Genomic DNA, 15,735 nt, shown 5'->3' on the forward strand with positions numbered 1-15,735 from the left:
AAAGCGTCTCGTCTTCTACCCAGAAAGAGCACATGTTTTCCGTAGGCCCTTTAGGCGATGAGGAGTCGGTGATAAGTTTCATGAGTGAAAAGAGCACTTTTTTTTTGGAGCGGGGGTACCCCGCAAACATGTTTCGCCCCGTTTCAGAGTGGCAGGGACCTGCAGACGTGCCCCTCAGGAGCATTCCTCCTCCTCTTTTTTTTTTTCACCGGAGCAAACCTCGTCCGCTCGATTAAATAGAACCGCATGTCGAGAGAGTTTTTTTTGCTCATCTGATAGGTACATTCTGGAAATAGTTGATCCTGATTGAAACAGGGAATCGGGGGAAATGTTAACATGCGCCACAGAAGGATACACTTGTGTAATTGTTGCAGTAATTTTCTTGTTTCCTGGTGTCAAGGCTGCCCGCCACCCCCGTTGTGATGTGGTGCGGAGCCCGGTGCTGGTGCGGGGCCTGAGTGAAGGAGCCGAAGGGGTCTGAATCAGCGCGCAGTCACAGGCCGGCCCTGCTGATTCAGGCCAGGAGCCGCGCAGCAGGCCCCGGGCTCTCGGGGGGAAGCGGGGGGGAAGCCACACTAAAGCACAGTAGTATTTACACACCCTGCTTTCTCACAGAACACAAATGTGCACTTCATGTACAAGGCGAGAGAACAGGGGCCTTTTTTTCCTCTCCCTTATTCAAGCCTATTTCTTTTTTCCTGTTTGGTCCCTCCCTAAAGAATGGATGCGGAGATATCAGATTCCTGTTCGTAACAGATGTGGAATCTGAGGTTTTTTTTTCACATCATAGGTGGAGTTCCATGATCAGATTGTTGCTATTTTTTTAACATCCACTTCAGTACAAACTGTGCTGCCTAACTCCCGCTTGGCACATGTCCAGATCTATAATTTAATATGTATTTCCCCCCGTGTGGATATTATTGTCCCTTTTCTTTGTGTAGTGTTGTGCTGCCTATTGACATTATTCCTTGTTAAATGTGGTTATATGTCTTATGACCCCCTTTTTTGGGTTTCACTTGCAGTAACGTAATCCTGGTTCAAATGGCTGTAATCGAGAGGGGTAGCTGATTCCCTTCGAGTCGATATTGAATTTTAAACCATCGTCAATGCATTTTAATAAGCTGAAACTGTCGATTATTAAAATATCTCGGTATTCTTGTACACACATATAAAAACCATTGAAAGGCCAAAAAAAGATTAACATCTTAAGACAAACTGTTTTCGTCCGCGTATCGCGTAACTTCATGAATTCGGCCTGAAAGCTGATATCATCAAAGGGGGCTTAAAATGCCATTTTAAAGATGGCAAGAAGTTCGTAAAGCAAGTGTCCCTCTGAATGAAGCCTAAGATTGCATTCCGCTATAAAAATGAAATGGATTTGAACTCTATTCACAGCTGTCCCGTTGGAATGAAAGACGCTCTGTCCAGCAGTTTTAATGGTGTAAACTTTCCCATCCGTTCTCAGTTGCAGCAGCGCGGGATCAAAACGTGCTTGGCAGCGAAACGTCGGGCTTTATTACGAGTCTCGGTTACCAGCACCCTCCTCGTAGGTTTTCTTCATATGAACCGGGGCCGTTTGGATGGGATTTGGATTGTTATTGAGAAGCTCGCCGAAAGAATTTTCTGTGTCGAACCTCTGGAAACCCGAGGGCGGGGGTGAATCCGCTTCCTTCTGTGAAAAAGCCCGACCCGGGATGGATCAGAAGGCGATACGCTGGAAGGCGAAATACATGATTCACCAACTCTGAACGTTGTTCAGGAATCGCGTGCGCTCGGGCCGGGCCGCAAGAGGCGCGCTCTCCCCGAAAAAAAGACGCCGTTTCCAATAGCAGGGGGACCATGCCTCCCGAGCTTGCATGTGAGGTGACGTCTGTGTGCGGACGGCAGCCGTTGTCTGTTGGACACGCATGACTAGCACCTTCCGCAGCCTGCCGCCCCGCCCGAGCCGGCCGTTAGAGAACAAACACACTCTGCGTTCTTTCCTCAAGGGCTGCAAACTCAGAGCACTACACGCTCAGCTGGGCTGAGGAGGAACTTCATAATAGCAAAATAATGGGCCGATCTGTGGAAGTGACACGTCCAAGTGTGTCTTGCGCCTTCGGGGGAACATTTGTTTTTGATGTAGAGTCGCACTGAAGGCAACAGTGAGTGAGCGTGTTCAGATATGAGGTCTGGGAGCTGGGGCAGGGCCTGCGCTATTTAGCCCATTAACAGCCATGCAGAGGCGCTGCTACACCCAGCAGTGATGTCACTCATGCTCCAAAATGTTGTGATAGCTGCCCACCGGATTTCTAGTAAATACACTCATTCACACGTACGCGCACACACACACACACACACACACACACACACACACAGTCATTTTTGCAGGCAAACACACACTCAGACTGTCGTGTACGTGGACACACACACCTCTCCTGAACACACACACATAGGCACACAGATGTCAATGTATACACACACATACCCTCACACACACACACACACACACACACACACACACACACACACACACACACACACACACTCACATGCTGACAGCTATCTCTGCTATCTCTCTCTCCTCCACTCCTCACTGGCCCCCTCTCTCTCCCGCCTCTCGCAGAACCAGGTCCCAGACGCAGAGGAGCTGGTGTTCAGCCACTACGTGATCTGCAACGACACCCACGAGACCCTGCGCTTCGGCCAGGTGGACACGGATGAAAACGTCCTCCTGGCCAGCCTTCACAGCCACCAGTACAGCTGGCGCTCCCACAAGTCCCCTCAGGTACTCCAGCAAGCAGCGCCGCCACCCGGAGACAGGGCCCAGCTGGTGGTTCCAATTAGGCCCCCCTCTGAGAGGCCAGCGTCCCCGGCCCCCATCGCTGCGCGCTGTCCCTCTCTCTCGTCGGGAAGCTCCGCATGCCAGCGTCCTGACAGCGTCGTTATGGAAGATTAATTGTACTTAACCCTTTGTGGTTCCAGGGTTTGGATGGAAAGGATGTGTGTGTGTAGAGGGGGGGGGGGGGGGGGGGGGGGGGGGGTAAAAGGGGTTGAGGCGGTGGTCTGAAACAAGTTTGCGAGCACATGTGCAAAGCCCGCCACTCCAGAGCGGAGCAGCACATGGAGGAAGAAAAGCTCGCTTGAGAAAAGACATGAGTGTAATTACACACAGTACAGTAAGTCCGGTCCCATTAATCAGCCGTCACTCACACGGTGTCTGCGCCCTAACCTCGCTGGGGCCGCGCGCGTAGCCGCGCGATTGCAGATTCTGATCTAAACTGCACAGCTCGTACTTTACACAGTGAGATCACCGCGCTAATGTCACTTTTTGGAGTTTGCTAGCGAGGCCTGATTCAGCCTGCCCTCATCTTTCAAATATGTTGGTTCCAGATCCGTTTCCTCGGGTAATTCACTTATTCTGGTGTGATATTGGCAGCGGGGCTTCGAGGCACAGCGCGCTTGACATCTGAAACAAAAACAGCAAAGTTTGCACAATCCGTTTAAATTTCACATGATTAACGGATAGACAGCTTCTTGTGTCAATTAGAGTACCTAGCTTGCAGCTATTAAAATGTATTCACTATAGGGCATACATCATATTAAAAACAGAGACCCCTGATAAGAGAAGTATTGGATATCTGCAATAGTAACGCTCTTCTATTGTTTTTAGGGTCAGATCCCTCCATTAGCGTACATTAAGTGGTGGTGGTGTGTAATCTGTGTCCCAGAGTGCCTGACGGTGTCTAAAATAACACTTGGGGTAATGGAGCGGAGGTTGGGGGGTGGGTGCAGACCCCCAGACGGGAGTTAAAGCATGTCCCCCGCTGAGGGGTCAGGTCAGCCCTCGGAGCCGCGAAACCTGGCCAGGAGTGGATGACTTCATTTTGAGGGGGGATTGAGACGGTCACCGCTGACCGGACCCCTGTGTCCCACTCCGGGCCGGTCCCGATCCAGCAATAACTGTGAAATGATCCAGCCCTCCCCTCCACATCTCCCAGCGCCTGCTGGACATTAGGTTACCCAGTGGGGTAACATCGGAGGGAGGGAACGGCGGGGGCTCCTGTAACAGAAAGGGACACCATGGAGGATGCAGAGGCCATGACACCCCCTACCCCATTAGCGTCTGACTGGCTAACTTAACTTGGGTTCCTGGCTGGGTTTGAGGATGATTTTTTGATCCCCGAATGTGGGGTCACTCTGTGAACAGGCCCCCATTCTGATTTAAAACATAAAAAACACGTCTCGCACATGGGCTTTCTGCTGCTCCCCCATGCCTCTCCATTTATTTGCTTATGTATGTTGGGGGCTCCTGCCACTCTCAAAGTTAAACATTTTAAAGGAGTATTGTTGTAGTGAAACCTTAAACGGACAGGAGTGCTGGGGAGTGTTAGAGTGTTAGAGAGCAGTTGGAGCGGTGGTGCTGGGGAGGCCGTGCTGTGGCGGTGTGGGAGCCGGGGGAGCGAGGCTTACGCGGGGACCGGGTCAGCCCCTCGCCATGCACCCCTGAGCCTGGTCTTTATCAGCGCGTGGCTTCCCCGGACCAGGGCCCGGCGTGCCTTCACACCCTGCTAATTTAAAACCCCTCCCTCGGGGCCCCTGGACTGTCAGGGTGACGGCTGTGCTGGCGCAAGGGTGTGTCACATGACATCCTCTGCCAGGGACACCGGGGACAGGCATGCTCCCCTCCTGTTTTTATGGTGCTCGTGTGGTTGGGATGGTTGAAATGTCTGGCTGCTCCGTACGGGATACGCAGAATGATGGAAATCCCTGTGGTCGGTGTGGTTTAGGAAGGGGAACGAGACCTCGCCGTTGGAAGAGCTTTTAAGCGCCTGCGAGGAACACTCTTAATGGGAGCGAGCTGCGCTGGGGCTGAAGCGGGCAGGCGTGTTTCGCAGCTTGGGCCTGTGAGACGCAGAGCTCACATTCATTAGTTGGTGGTTAGAGCGCCTGTGTTTGGAGCAGGAGCCTGTGGTGGGCTCAGACTCGCAGGTAATGAGAACAGACTGCAGAGGATCAGGCCTGGAGGTAACGAGGGCCGGGGAAGCTGCTCTCCTGCCGCTCCGGGCTTTCTGAGCCACGCTGGCCTGCTTTCCATCATTTATCGTTTTTCACGGTGACGGCTTTGGCCCCGTAATCGAGTGACAGACTAAATCGGTTCCATCTATCAAGGTTTTATTGACGAGGCCTATTTTAGAAGGTTCTTTCAAGGACAGGTGACCTTCCCGCTGGAATGCCGGCTGGATTGGCGGGTGTGGTTCCGTTCTTGTCTCGTATTTTACAGTAGTTTCACTTGGAGCAGCTTCACCTGCAGAGAAGTGAATTAGGCCATCCTGACAGGGAGGGTGAAGGGAACGCGCTCCGTGTCAGCACTGACTGCTCTGAAACGTGCTGCATGTCATCAAACACTGTGTTTGTGTTGCTGTCATGACACCACCACCCACTGGACAGCCAGAGACCACCGCAATTCGCACTGTTCCTGCTCGCCCCTCCCTCCGCAGCACAGAGGCTTAAATCAGGGAAGACACGGCCAGGGACGGCTCATCTGTTCCACTCCCCGCTGTCTCCCCCCGCCCAGGGGGAGTGTATTTCCCCTGCAAACATGGCGGGCTGTGCAGAGGCCCGAGGAGAGCACCGCTGGGCTGACGGGGCTCCAGCGTGGCTGATTTATCTGGGCCTGCTATTGGCATTCCCTAATTCTTTTCATGAAGTGCGAACAGATATACGGGCCTCTCCGGACGATGTTCCGCACAAGCTGACACACCGACACGCCGGCAACGCGGCCGAGCCGGGGTTACCCTGCCGACGGGGGCGGGGAGAACGCAGGGACTTCGGAAAAGCCCTGGCCAGGACGCAGGGCTCGCTTTCCTCCGCCGCGTACAGCTAACGAGGTCTATTTTTACGGCTGTGCTCCTCCCTGGATCCCAACACTTACATCTGTTTGTTTTTCCTGCGCTGATTTGGCAAGCCGTATTTGTTTTCGTTTTCGTTTTTGCGTCGTAATCGTCCGTGAGATTTGCGTTTTGCGCAAGCGGAGCAATTTATGCATGAGAGGGCTTTAAAATTAAACAGACACGAGGCGATGAATCTCCCCTATAATTTTGATTGGGTGGGCGGAGAGAGAAGGGGCACATTTCGTGTTTTCTTTTTTTTTTCATCTGTTTGTTTTTGCTTGCGAATTCCCCAACAAGCCCTTGTGTAAGTGCTTAAGAAAATATACTTCTCTTTCCTAAAACAATTGCCGAGGCATAGATTTTTCCTCCCGGCTCTCCACAAGAAGCGGGTGACGAGGCACGGTTCCCTCTCACCATGCTCCACAGCCGGCTCGGCGCGGGCCAGTAGCGGCACAAGGCCTCTCTTGTTACCTCGTAAACATAACAAATAAGGGAAGGGGGCTCCTCTATTTTTAAACCGCTTTTACCGTTATATTTCTGTTAACACGCCTCGTTTTACTGGCACCACTCGCAGTAAATGCTTCAACACCTGCCGGCCGGGCCAGCGTAGTTCATTAAGCTCTTTATTAATGGAATGTCAGAGTCAGGAGAGGGGAGTTTGCATGTGACGGAGCGCGGAGAGCTCGGGGCTGCATCCAGGGGCGCGTGTTTGGCCCCTGGCTGGAACACCGCAACGACATGTTGCGGATTAGCGTGCCCAGCAGCCTTCCTCTGCTCCGTTTCAGTCAGTCACTCAGGTGGGTTTTATTTGGCGGTGCTGCTCCTCGTGGAGGAGCTGTTCACCTGGCGTTACCTTTGGCCTCCGAGCAGTGACACGGGCTGGGAAGCGCTCTGTGGCAGTCTGCATTCCCCAGCCCCCTTTACAAAACTCCCACAGAAACCGCAGAGCTGCGTTATTGCTGCACAGGGTTTCACTCAGGCAGAGTGATTACATTTCACCACCAAACACCAGGTGACTGCATTATTATAATGTCAGCTCATTACTTCATTGGCCTGTGGTTTAGATTTGTAGAAAAGGCCCCTGATCTCATTGTTCTGTGGAAGTGGGCGTATACATGTGGCATTGATTGACAGATGGACAGCTGTGTAAGTGGTTCATATTGTGACACAGTTTGTTTTCTGTGAGCTGGGAATTGCCCGGCTGGTCGGTGGGGTGGACAAACTGTTTAGTCTTTAACATGCCTTTGAAGTTTTTATGAAGCACAGAATTTTGTGCACCCACAATGCCTTGCTGCAGTGCCAGTGGGTTCATGTTCCTTCCATTTACAACAGCCACGCCCTCGACTGTTGAGTGACAGAGCTGCTACTGGAGACCCATCTATCTGTCTTTGGTCTGAAGTGCTTAAAGCATGGCTCGCTACTATAATTACACTGTGGTCTTAAATGCGGCTTTCTATGTATCAGTTTATTTCATACAGTATATGGCAGATCCTTCTGTGTCTACTTTTATCATTTCTATTGTGCTGACTGTCGTTTTCTTGGCTGTGGTTATTAGCTGTTTTATCAAGTTAACAGTGAAGTATACTGACTATAGCTGTGTACACTGTGTCTGTCTGTTACCTCCATTTTACCCATGAGATATATAGGCCAGAATCTTCAACTGACATTTCATGCTTTGGAAAATGTGCAATCCCCTGAAACACTCAGCCAGCTGCTGTTTTTCACACTACAAGTCCTATAGTGCAGCATTTCCATTGATGTCGTCCAAGCAGCTCGCAGGTGCCTTGCAAGCTGCTAGAGGTTGCCACAGCAGCACAGAAGTGGACCCTGGCCAGTGAGGACCACCTTGCTCCAGCAGAATGAAGCTAATTGCAGTCTGCTGCTACAGTGAGCGGCACAGCTCAGACTCGAACCCGGGTCTGAGCTGTAGGACTTACTCTGCATTGAATAAGCACCTTAAATTGGCTCGGAAGCTGTGAATAAAGCCTTTAATGTCTATTTAATAACCTGGCAGTTAAGTTTAAAACCTGACATTAATGTTGATGTTTCCACTGGCTGTCATAAGCCATGCCTAAGAGTGTTGATTTTCAGTTTTCAAGTGACTTTCAAATCTGATTGCTTGTAGTGTAAGTGTTACATTATTGTGACTGCTGCTCTGATGGAAAGTGACATGTACCTTAATGCTCCGGCCAAGATCGAGCTCTGACTCGAAGGCAGTCGTCTCTGAATCTGTGCAAGCGTATCCAATGGCAACAAATCCGTGTAGGTGCTCCTGCGATAAACCCAGCGCAAAGCCAGTGTGCTTCTGAGGTCCCCGCGCTTTAAGGCACTCAGACGTCTGGTTGAAATGGAAGTGACCGCGGCCCGCTCCTTTAATTCCAGTCCAGCCCGCAGCTAACGTCGGCATCCTAGCGATGCTCGCGGACAGAGCGGGTGACTCACATTGGAGCGGTTCGGGCCCGGGTCCGCGGTCAGACAGCACATCTCTGTCGGTCCCCCCGGCCAGTCCGACCTCGGCATGTCTGGGATTCCGCGTCAGGCCCACAGAAGGCGCGTTTCTTCTTTCAGGAGTGAACCCCCCGTGTCCCCATTGTTTCACTGCTCTCCGCCGGCCATAAACGTCTTTATTAAATTGCAAATGTGCTCTTTGATGTTCCCCGTCCCGTCTGGCGGCCGGGAGCGGGGTAAGGGAGCAGACGGCCGCCCCTCGCGTCGGACCCGCCACCTCCGCCGCCGGGGTGGATGGTACAGCGGCCGGCCCCGGGCCCCGGGAGGACGCGGCGTTTAGAGCCTATTGTTGTCTCGGCAGGGAAACCTGTTTCCCATTAAGCGTGCGGCCCACTCCCGCTCCCCAGTCGCAAGACAACGGGGTCTCTGTGTGCGCACTTGCGCGACAACAATGCGAGCCGGGCCAGTATGCTTCCAATTTCCCAATTTCAGCCGCAGACCCCGGGCATCGCCTTCGCGCTGCAGCGTCCACCTCGGCCCGGTCCGGCGCTCCCCCTGTGAGAGTTCTGGAACGCTGGCTCCTCCCTCATGGCGGTCGTGGTGGCCGTCGCCCTCCTCGTCTCCCGATTGCATTCGCATATTTAAATGCCAGCAGTGTCTGAGGAGTTATTTCTTGTTTTGTTTGTCTTTTTTATTTTCTTGGTGTAACACGCGCGACGGGATATTTGATCATCGTGTTGAATCATTGGCCAGCATCTCCTGGAATGTCTCAGGGGTGCGTTCGGCCTCAGCGAAGCATTCATACATGAGGAATTTGGCCTTTTTTAAATTTCATATTTTTTACAGGGAAACGGCAGGTTTTTCAGGGAAATGTTTTGAAATGGCAGCGTGAAACAGCGCTGTGATGGGCATAGACATGACGCTCTGTTAATCACATGGGTGGGTGTTTTGTCGGTTAATTGACTCACTGGATAATTAATGGCATTACAGGGGAGGCCGCAAATGTGTCAGCCGGGCATGTTTATGCGCTACACCGCCTGCGTTTCCATGGCAGCAACACTATCCTTGCTAACAATGCCACAAAAACAGGAAGGCAGGACTTATAAGGCTAATAATTCCAATAATCATTGAGTTATACTGGGAAAAGGCAAATTGTGGTCTTTGTTCAATATTTTGACATTAAGGGGTTAGTGATGAATCTGGGAGCTGTATGAATGTGAAACCTACAGCAAAGGCAGCCCGTTTATACCTGTTCCAACAGTAACAATCAGTTAAAAAAAATATATCATACGATGGCACACATGAATGCCTTTGGCAGCAGTCTGCTGAGATCATGGGCATTTGCGAAAACTGTGCAGATCCTCCAGGTGATGAGGCAGCACGTGACCGTGGGCCTTTACTGCTTTAGTCCTGAAAGCTGGGGCCAAGGGACGAGCAGCTTACAGCCTGCTGGAACTCTCCACATACACTATCAGCTGCGAAGTATGAAAATCATCCTGGCCATGGTCTTCCCGAAGCACTTTCCCAGAAGGCCACACTCCCAATCCACGCTCATGTAGGGGGAAGGTAGTCTTCCTCACACGGGCAATGCCAATTATGTAGAGACAATGCCTACAATTAGAGGGAGTACCACTTATGTGTAAGGAATATCCTTACATGAGGTACCAATTATGTTGGTGATAATTAAATTAAACACATGGAGGCGCCATACTGAATATGGTGTCTATCATAGTGGTTAAAATAAAATATCAGTCTCAGTTTCATATATCAGTCTCATAAAATATACTAAACTATTAATTTGGAACTTTATTGAAATATAAAAACCAAAGTAGTTATGCAACACATTTATGTACAATGAGTGGAGTGAATGTGTATGTATTTACACTTATGTGTAGGTTCGAGTGAATGTCTTCCGCTAGTGTGTGAGCGTGTCATAGGGTGTGTGTTCCTTTGTTCTGGGTCGTGCGTGTGCTACGCGTGCACGTGTGCTGCGCGTGGTTGCTGAACACACGTGTTCAGAGAGAACAAAGGAACATGCGTGTGGCGGCGAGTTTGAGTTGCCTATGTGCATGTGTGAGCGAACATAACGTCTGTCTGGTACAGGATGTGTTCGGACGATTGATAACCACGGGGTTATTTTATGCAAATTAAAAGGAGGTACCGGGGTTAGCAAGAAGATACGCATACAAAGACCCTACGTCTCTGTGTGGTATCTTAACTAACGCTGTGCGGTGAATAGTGTGTGACAAATCAGATAGGAACAACGAAACATAGCTAGTTGCGTTACTCGTAATGATCTGAAACACACGGATGTACAACATTCATCAATGTAGCTAACAATCGGGTGTTAAGCTATGCAAAGTCCTATGCCCAGGGTTAACAGCCTACTGTAGCTCATGAAATGAGGTCCTGTGGGTGGTTTCACTGGCGGTTCCGTCTTCGGGGAGCCAAGGCTGGTCTGGTTCGGTCTGGATCGGTCCAGATGCTGGCAAGGGTTTCTTTCTGGGAGACACATTGAGGTGGATCCGGTCGCACCTTTGTCTCCGGCAGGTAGCGAGTTCGCGCTGCTCTGATTGCTGATGCTGAAACTTGGCTCTTGTGTTATTGGTCTCCGCTAGCAATTCGTCGCTAGCTTGGAGAATCTGCTTTCCCTGTCCTGTCTGCGTGGTGTGGCCTTCGGGGAACGAGAGGGAGATACATCCGTTTTCTTTGGACGTATGGAGCAAGAGGGATAGCAAAGGAATGCACCCGGTTTTTACTAGCATCGCTGCGGGGGGCATTTCCTGTTTACTGTAGCTGTCCTTGGTTGGGTGACAGGTCGTGAAACTGCAACATCACTTTCCGTGAGATCACGTTTCACATTAAAAGCCATTTGTCCGTAAAAGTTGAACAAATAAAATGATCGAATCTATCTGTGGATGGCACTGTACCTACACTCACTCTGCTCCACTATGGTCGGATTTGGCGCTCGGGCCGGAGAAGGCCATGGTCAATGTTACAGTCAGGGTTACAATTAAAGCTGCCATGATTTAACTGGAGCTAACCGTAACTACCGGTTTCTAATAATCCCCAACCAGACGCGTTCGTTCCAGTCTAAATTAGAGCCCGGCAGCGCACTGGAACCCGGCAGTGGAACGGATCCAATAGCAATCGCAGTGCAGCCCCTGTAATCTTTGAGGAGGTAGGGTAATGGCTAAGAATGTGTTCTGGAGTTTTCTCCCCTCAGAACTTACTCTTAGCAAATATTAACTACCAGCTCTTCTACAGAAGGATCAGATTGAAATCTGAGGGGAGAGGGACGTGAGGAAGGGTTGACGTATTACAGAAGTGGCAGGGAACAGTTTCACACCATGACACTGTAGCCCGCGAGCACTTTCACAGCGTGGAGTCGGGACGCATCTCTCCCATGGGACAGTGTGACATCAGCATCAGTCCCCTCTGTCGCAAACGCCTCGTCTGCCCTTCGCCTGTGGCCTTGCAGCACATGGAAATCATAGACCAACCCACAAGTGTGCTCTGTTTCTGAGAGCGTGCAGCGCTTAGAAAGGTCCTGATGAATTATGAATATGCAGATGTCCGGTGATTATGAACCTGGTCCACTTCACTGCCGGGAGCTTCAAAGAGCTGGCTAGCTGGTTCCTGAATCTGGCCCACTGTCGTTCGCCCGCCTGACTGAGTCACACTCGCACACTGGACATATTAACGGCCTCGATATTTCGCAGGAGCCTGGGTTTTCCACAAAGGCGTTCGCCCTCGCGGAATGACTTGGCCGCTGTTTCTTCTTTGACTTCTGACGGGCCGGGGAGGGGGTGGAGGGATAACAGCTCAGAGGACATGTTGTACGTTTTATCAGCGTCCCGGACTGGGACTCAAAAAATCGTTTGGCAGCCCCTTTCATTTTCGCTTTTTGTTTTCATACGTGTTCGGTGCGGTGGTGTCACTGTTTTGCCTCTTGGCCCGACGTTAACTAAAACAAGAGCAGCAGCAGCCATTTGAAGTCTGAAGAGAGACGTTATTATGGCTTCTCCCTAAAGGTCAACCGTAGCCACAGGCATGATAAAATGGAAAAGGGGGGGACTGTTGAAATAACAAATGTGGCTTCACAGATGGGCCAGAGGTGTACTGCCCTCGCCTGAGTTACTGTTTACGCCCCTTTGCCACTTCCCGTTGAGAAACTCTGAGTTGTGATCTGAGAAATTATGTCATTCCCATTTTGAAAACGAGAGGAGGAGGATGATCTCCGAAAATTGAATTCAGGCCTTGATTGGAAGTGTTATTGAAATAAAATACGTCTTCAAAAAGCCGCAGAATCCGAGATTCGATGAAACAAAAGCCCTGACCAGGGTCTGCTCAATGTCTGACCTCCAGAGGACTTTTTTTTCCACAGTGTTCGAGAGGCCAGAGTGTAAATCTGAACTTTGTCCAGTGCTTTGTGCGTGCACAAGTGTGTTTTTCTTTTTTTTTTTTTACTCTTTATTTATTTTCAAAGATGTTGGCAGAAAATCTTGACACAATTGGGTCCATTTAGGGTCAGGGGTTATTAGACACATTTAAAAATGTTTGGAAACACCAGTAGTGCACTTGATCGGTTTTTCATTTGAACATGATGTCACATGTGCAAGCCATACCTCAGCAGTAAGGGTAATGATGATGCCTCCTCCTGTGCTAACTTCCACAGAGGAGGGTTATAGTTCCTGAAAATTTGTCCAGGTTTGACAGCACTATTGCCTTCACTGATAGATATATAGAAATTAGTTTTTTTATAACAAGAAATCTGAATCTTATTTCAAAGTGTGGAATACAAGTGCAGCCACATGTGATTATCACATGCTTCCCAATCATCCACATTTTTCCAACCAGTTTATTGTGTGACCCATTCTGCAGGCACTTCAATAGCGTGGAGTTTCAGAGCATGTTCAGACCAGTAAACAGGAACTTTTTTTTTTCCTAACGAGCGATCTTTAAACAAAGCCCCTTTTGTTTACTTGCCATTTGAACAGGCCTAAATAAGGGGCAGAAAAACTGGTTTTTCAGTGTGTGTCTGTCTCCTTCCTCCCAGCTGCTGCACATCTGCATCGAGGGCTGGGGGAACTGGCGCTGGTCCGAGCCCTTCAGCGTCGACAACGTGGGGACCCTGCTGCGGACCATCCAGTACAAAGGCAGGACCGCCTCCCTCATCATCAAGATCCAGCAGCTCAACGGGGTGCAGAAGCAGGTACGGGCCTTTCCGGGGCCTGCTTCCCCTCGCCCTTGCCGCCGCCATTCGCCGTTAGAGGGCGACCGCGCCTGTCCTCTCTCCCTCTGCCCCGATCTGTCAGACCAGAACCTGTGTGCTGACCGGCTGAAAGAGCGGATATGTCTGTGAAGGCAGGCAGGTTTACGATCGACAGTTTAGGACCGCTGTCTAAAGCATGGTAACAGTCTCATTTTAGTCCGCCGAGGCATACACACAGTCGCAATCCTGTCCAGAATCTACAGATATGATCCGACATGTTTTCTGCAGTGCTGGTGCTCTGTAAGTGTGTTATCTGTTGTCCCCCTAGCTGTAGGTCTTATTGACAGCCTCCTGTCCAGCAGACGCTCTGTTGCATGAGTTTCATGTGCATCTGCAGGCTGTCCAGTCTGCCACTTGGCGGTGCTCTGTCATCCAGCCGTTTCCCTCTCTACGGTTATTTGACCCTCGATGCGCTTCCAGCTCCACAGGCTGAGGCCATGCAAAGGCTGACCGTTCCTCTGTGCCTCTCTCTCCTGTTCCTGCGTGTCAATCCAGCTGTCATGCCGCTGGAAACCCGTGACTTTCTCCCAGAGCGGCCCTGAGAAGAGTCGCTTCAAACTCCCGAGCCGAACATCACATTCGCTCAGCGTTAATCAGAAATTAAAACAAAACATCACGGACCAGTAGAATAAATCTGTAAATCATGTTTAAATAGCTCAAAACACACAAACATTTCTTTTGAAAAAGATGCCAGTGGAGAAAGAGGGGACACTTTGTTATGTAAATATTGTCAAGTGTCACACATGTCTCTGTAGCCTCCAGACAAAACAGAGGGCTTCGCATTCCTGTCTGGTTTGTTCCATGTACTGTGTACATCTTGTTCTCATTGGTGCAAATCATGGGGTATGAGCCCTGGTCACATTTAATTCACGATACGAGCCAGAAGATTGTGACAGTGGCAGCAACAGGAGATGATGCTTCTCACATCATGGACGCGTTTCAGCTTTCCTCCATGGCTGGCAGTGCCGCCAGAGGCCTGCTGAGGCTTTCCGTTACACGTGCCTGTGTCCTGTCCGTGCCTGTCTCTTCAGCAGGCCGGCGATCGCAAGCGCCCCTTCACAAACAGCGCGTTAGTGGGGACGGGATGTTTGCTATTGTGGTGGGAAACATGTGCGGCGCGGTCAGAGATAGCATCTCCTCCTGGCACGCCGCATAGCGTTCGCAGCGTTTAAGCGAGACACCTCGTGACATTGTTGGTGTTGTTTTAGCGGATTAAGCGCAGATCCAGATCTCTGGCGGGGAGATCTCAGCCCCCCCTCTCTGGCCACCCGGGCGTCTAAGCGCTCCTCTGGGCGTGAGGAGAGGGTCCTCCGCTGACGGGGGAGGTGGGGGGGATGATGGATGAGCGGGAGAGGCGTCTCTAATTACGGGCCGCTCTCTCCCAGACTCATTAGCGCTGCCGTGACCGAGGAACGCGGAGCGTCGGGGAGGGGGAAGCCATCACCGCTGAGCACGATTAGGACCGTCAGCTCCAGATGAAGGGTCCCCAGCGACGAGGATAGGGGGATGGCGGTTTAGGGAGCCATCTGATTGCCAGAAGGGCCCCTGCTAGCTCTCCAGTGATAGACAGCGACCCAAGAAATCAATCACTTGCTGAAAGTGCCGTCAGGATCCATTTGAGGCGGCTTTAATAACGGCAGGCACGACAGCTCTGGAGCTGCGGAGGCCCTGTTGCTGATTAGGGATGAGGGACCGTGCCTTTCCGTCCTGACCCCCCCTCCTCTCCCCCCTCCTCCCATTCCCAGATCGTGATCTGCGGCCGGCAGGTGATGTGCAGCTACCTGAGCCAGGACATCGAGCTGCGGGTGGTGCAGCACTACGTGGGGCCGGACGGGCAGACGGTGGTGAAGGAGCACGCCGACTGCCTGGCCGCCGGCCGCAAGCTGCCCTCCTACGTGCTGGAGGACGCGGAGATGACGGAGCTGTGCGTGCGCGCGCGCGGGGACGAGGACTGGTCTCAGGATGTCCGCCTGGAGCGCCAGGAGAAGGGGAACAGCTCCGTGGTGCAGGTGAGCTCCGGCGCCCCTCTCCTCCCGGTTCCTGCTCCCCAGCATTCCTGCGTGCTGTTTACTCCTCAGGACCACCAGCACAGGAAGAGCTCCTCTCTGTTGAGTCTGGACTGGCCACAGTGGCTGGGGT

At 51.4% G+C, this 15,735-nt stretch overlaps 1 protein-coding gene across 3 annotated transcripts in view; it reads left to right on the top strand.

Moving 5' to 3' along the window:
- The window catches only part of LOC118784006 (vacuolar protein sorting-associated protein 13B-like), a 281,109-nt gene that overhangs the window by 244,542 nt on the left and 20,832 nt on the right, over positions 1–15,735 (top strand). For all 3 annotated transcript variants that reach the window (XM_036537972.1, XM_036537973.1, XM_036537971.1), the window contains exons 42-44: positions 2,606–2,767; positions 13,381–13,536; positions 15,342–15,605. In XM_036537972.1, coding sequence (XP_036393865.1) covers positions 2,606–2,767; positions 13,381–13,536; positions 15,342–15,605 — 582 coding nt within the window. The remainder of the gene's footprint in view (positions 1–2,605; positions 2,768–13,380; positions 13,537–15,341; positions 15,606–15,735) is intronic.

This window comes from Megalops cyprinoides, chromosome 10 (assembly GCF_013368585.1).
Source record: "Megalops cyprinoides isolate fMegCyp1 chromosome 10, fMegCyp1.pri, whole genome shotgun sequence".
In the NCBI taxonomy this organism is placed as follows: domain Eukaryota; kingdom Metazoa; phylum Chordata; class Actinopteri; order Elopiformes; family Megalopidae; genus Megalops; species Megalops cyprinoides.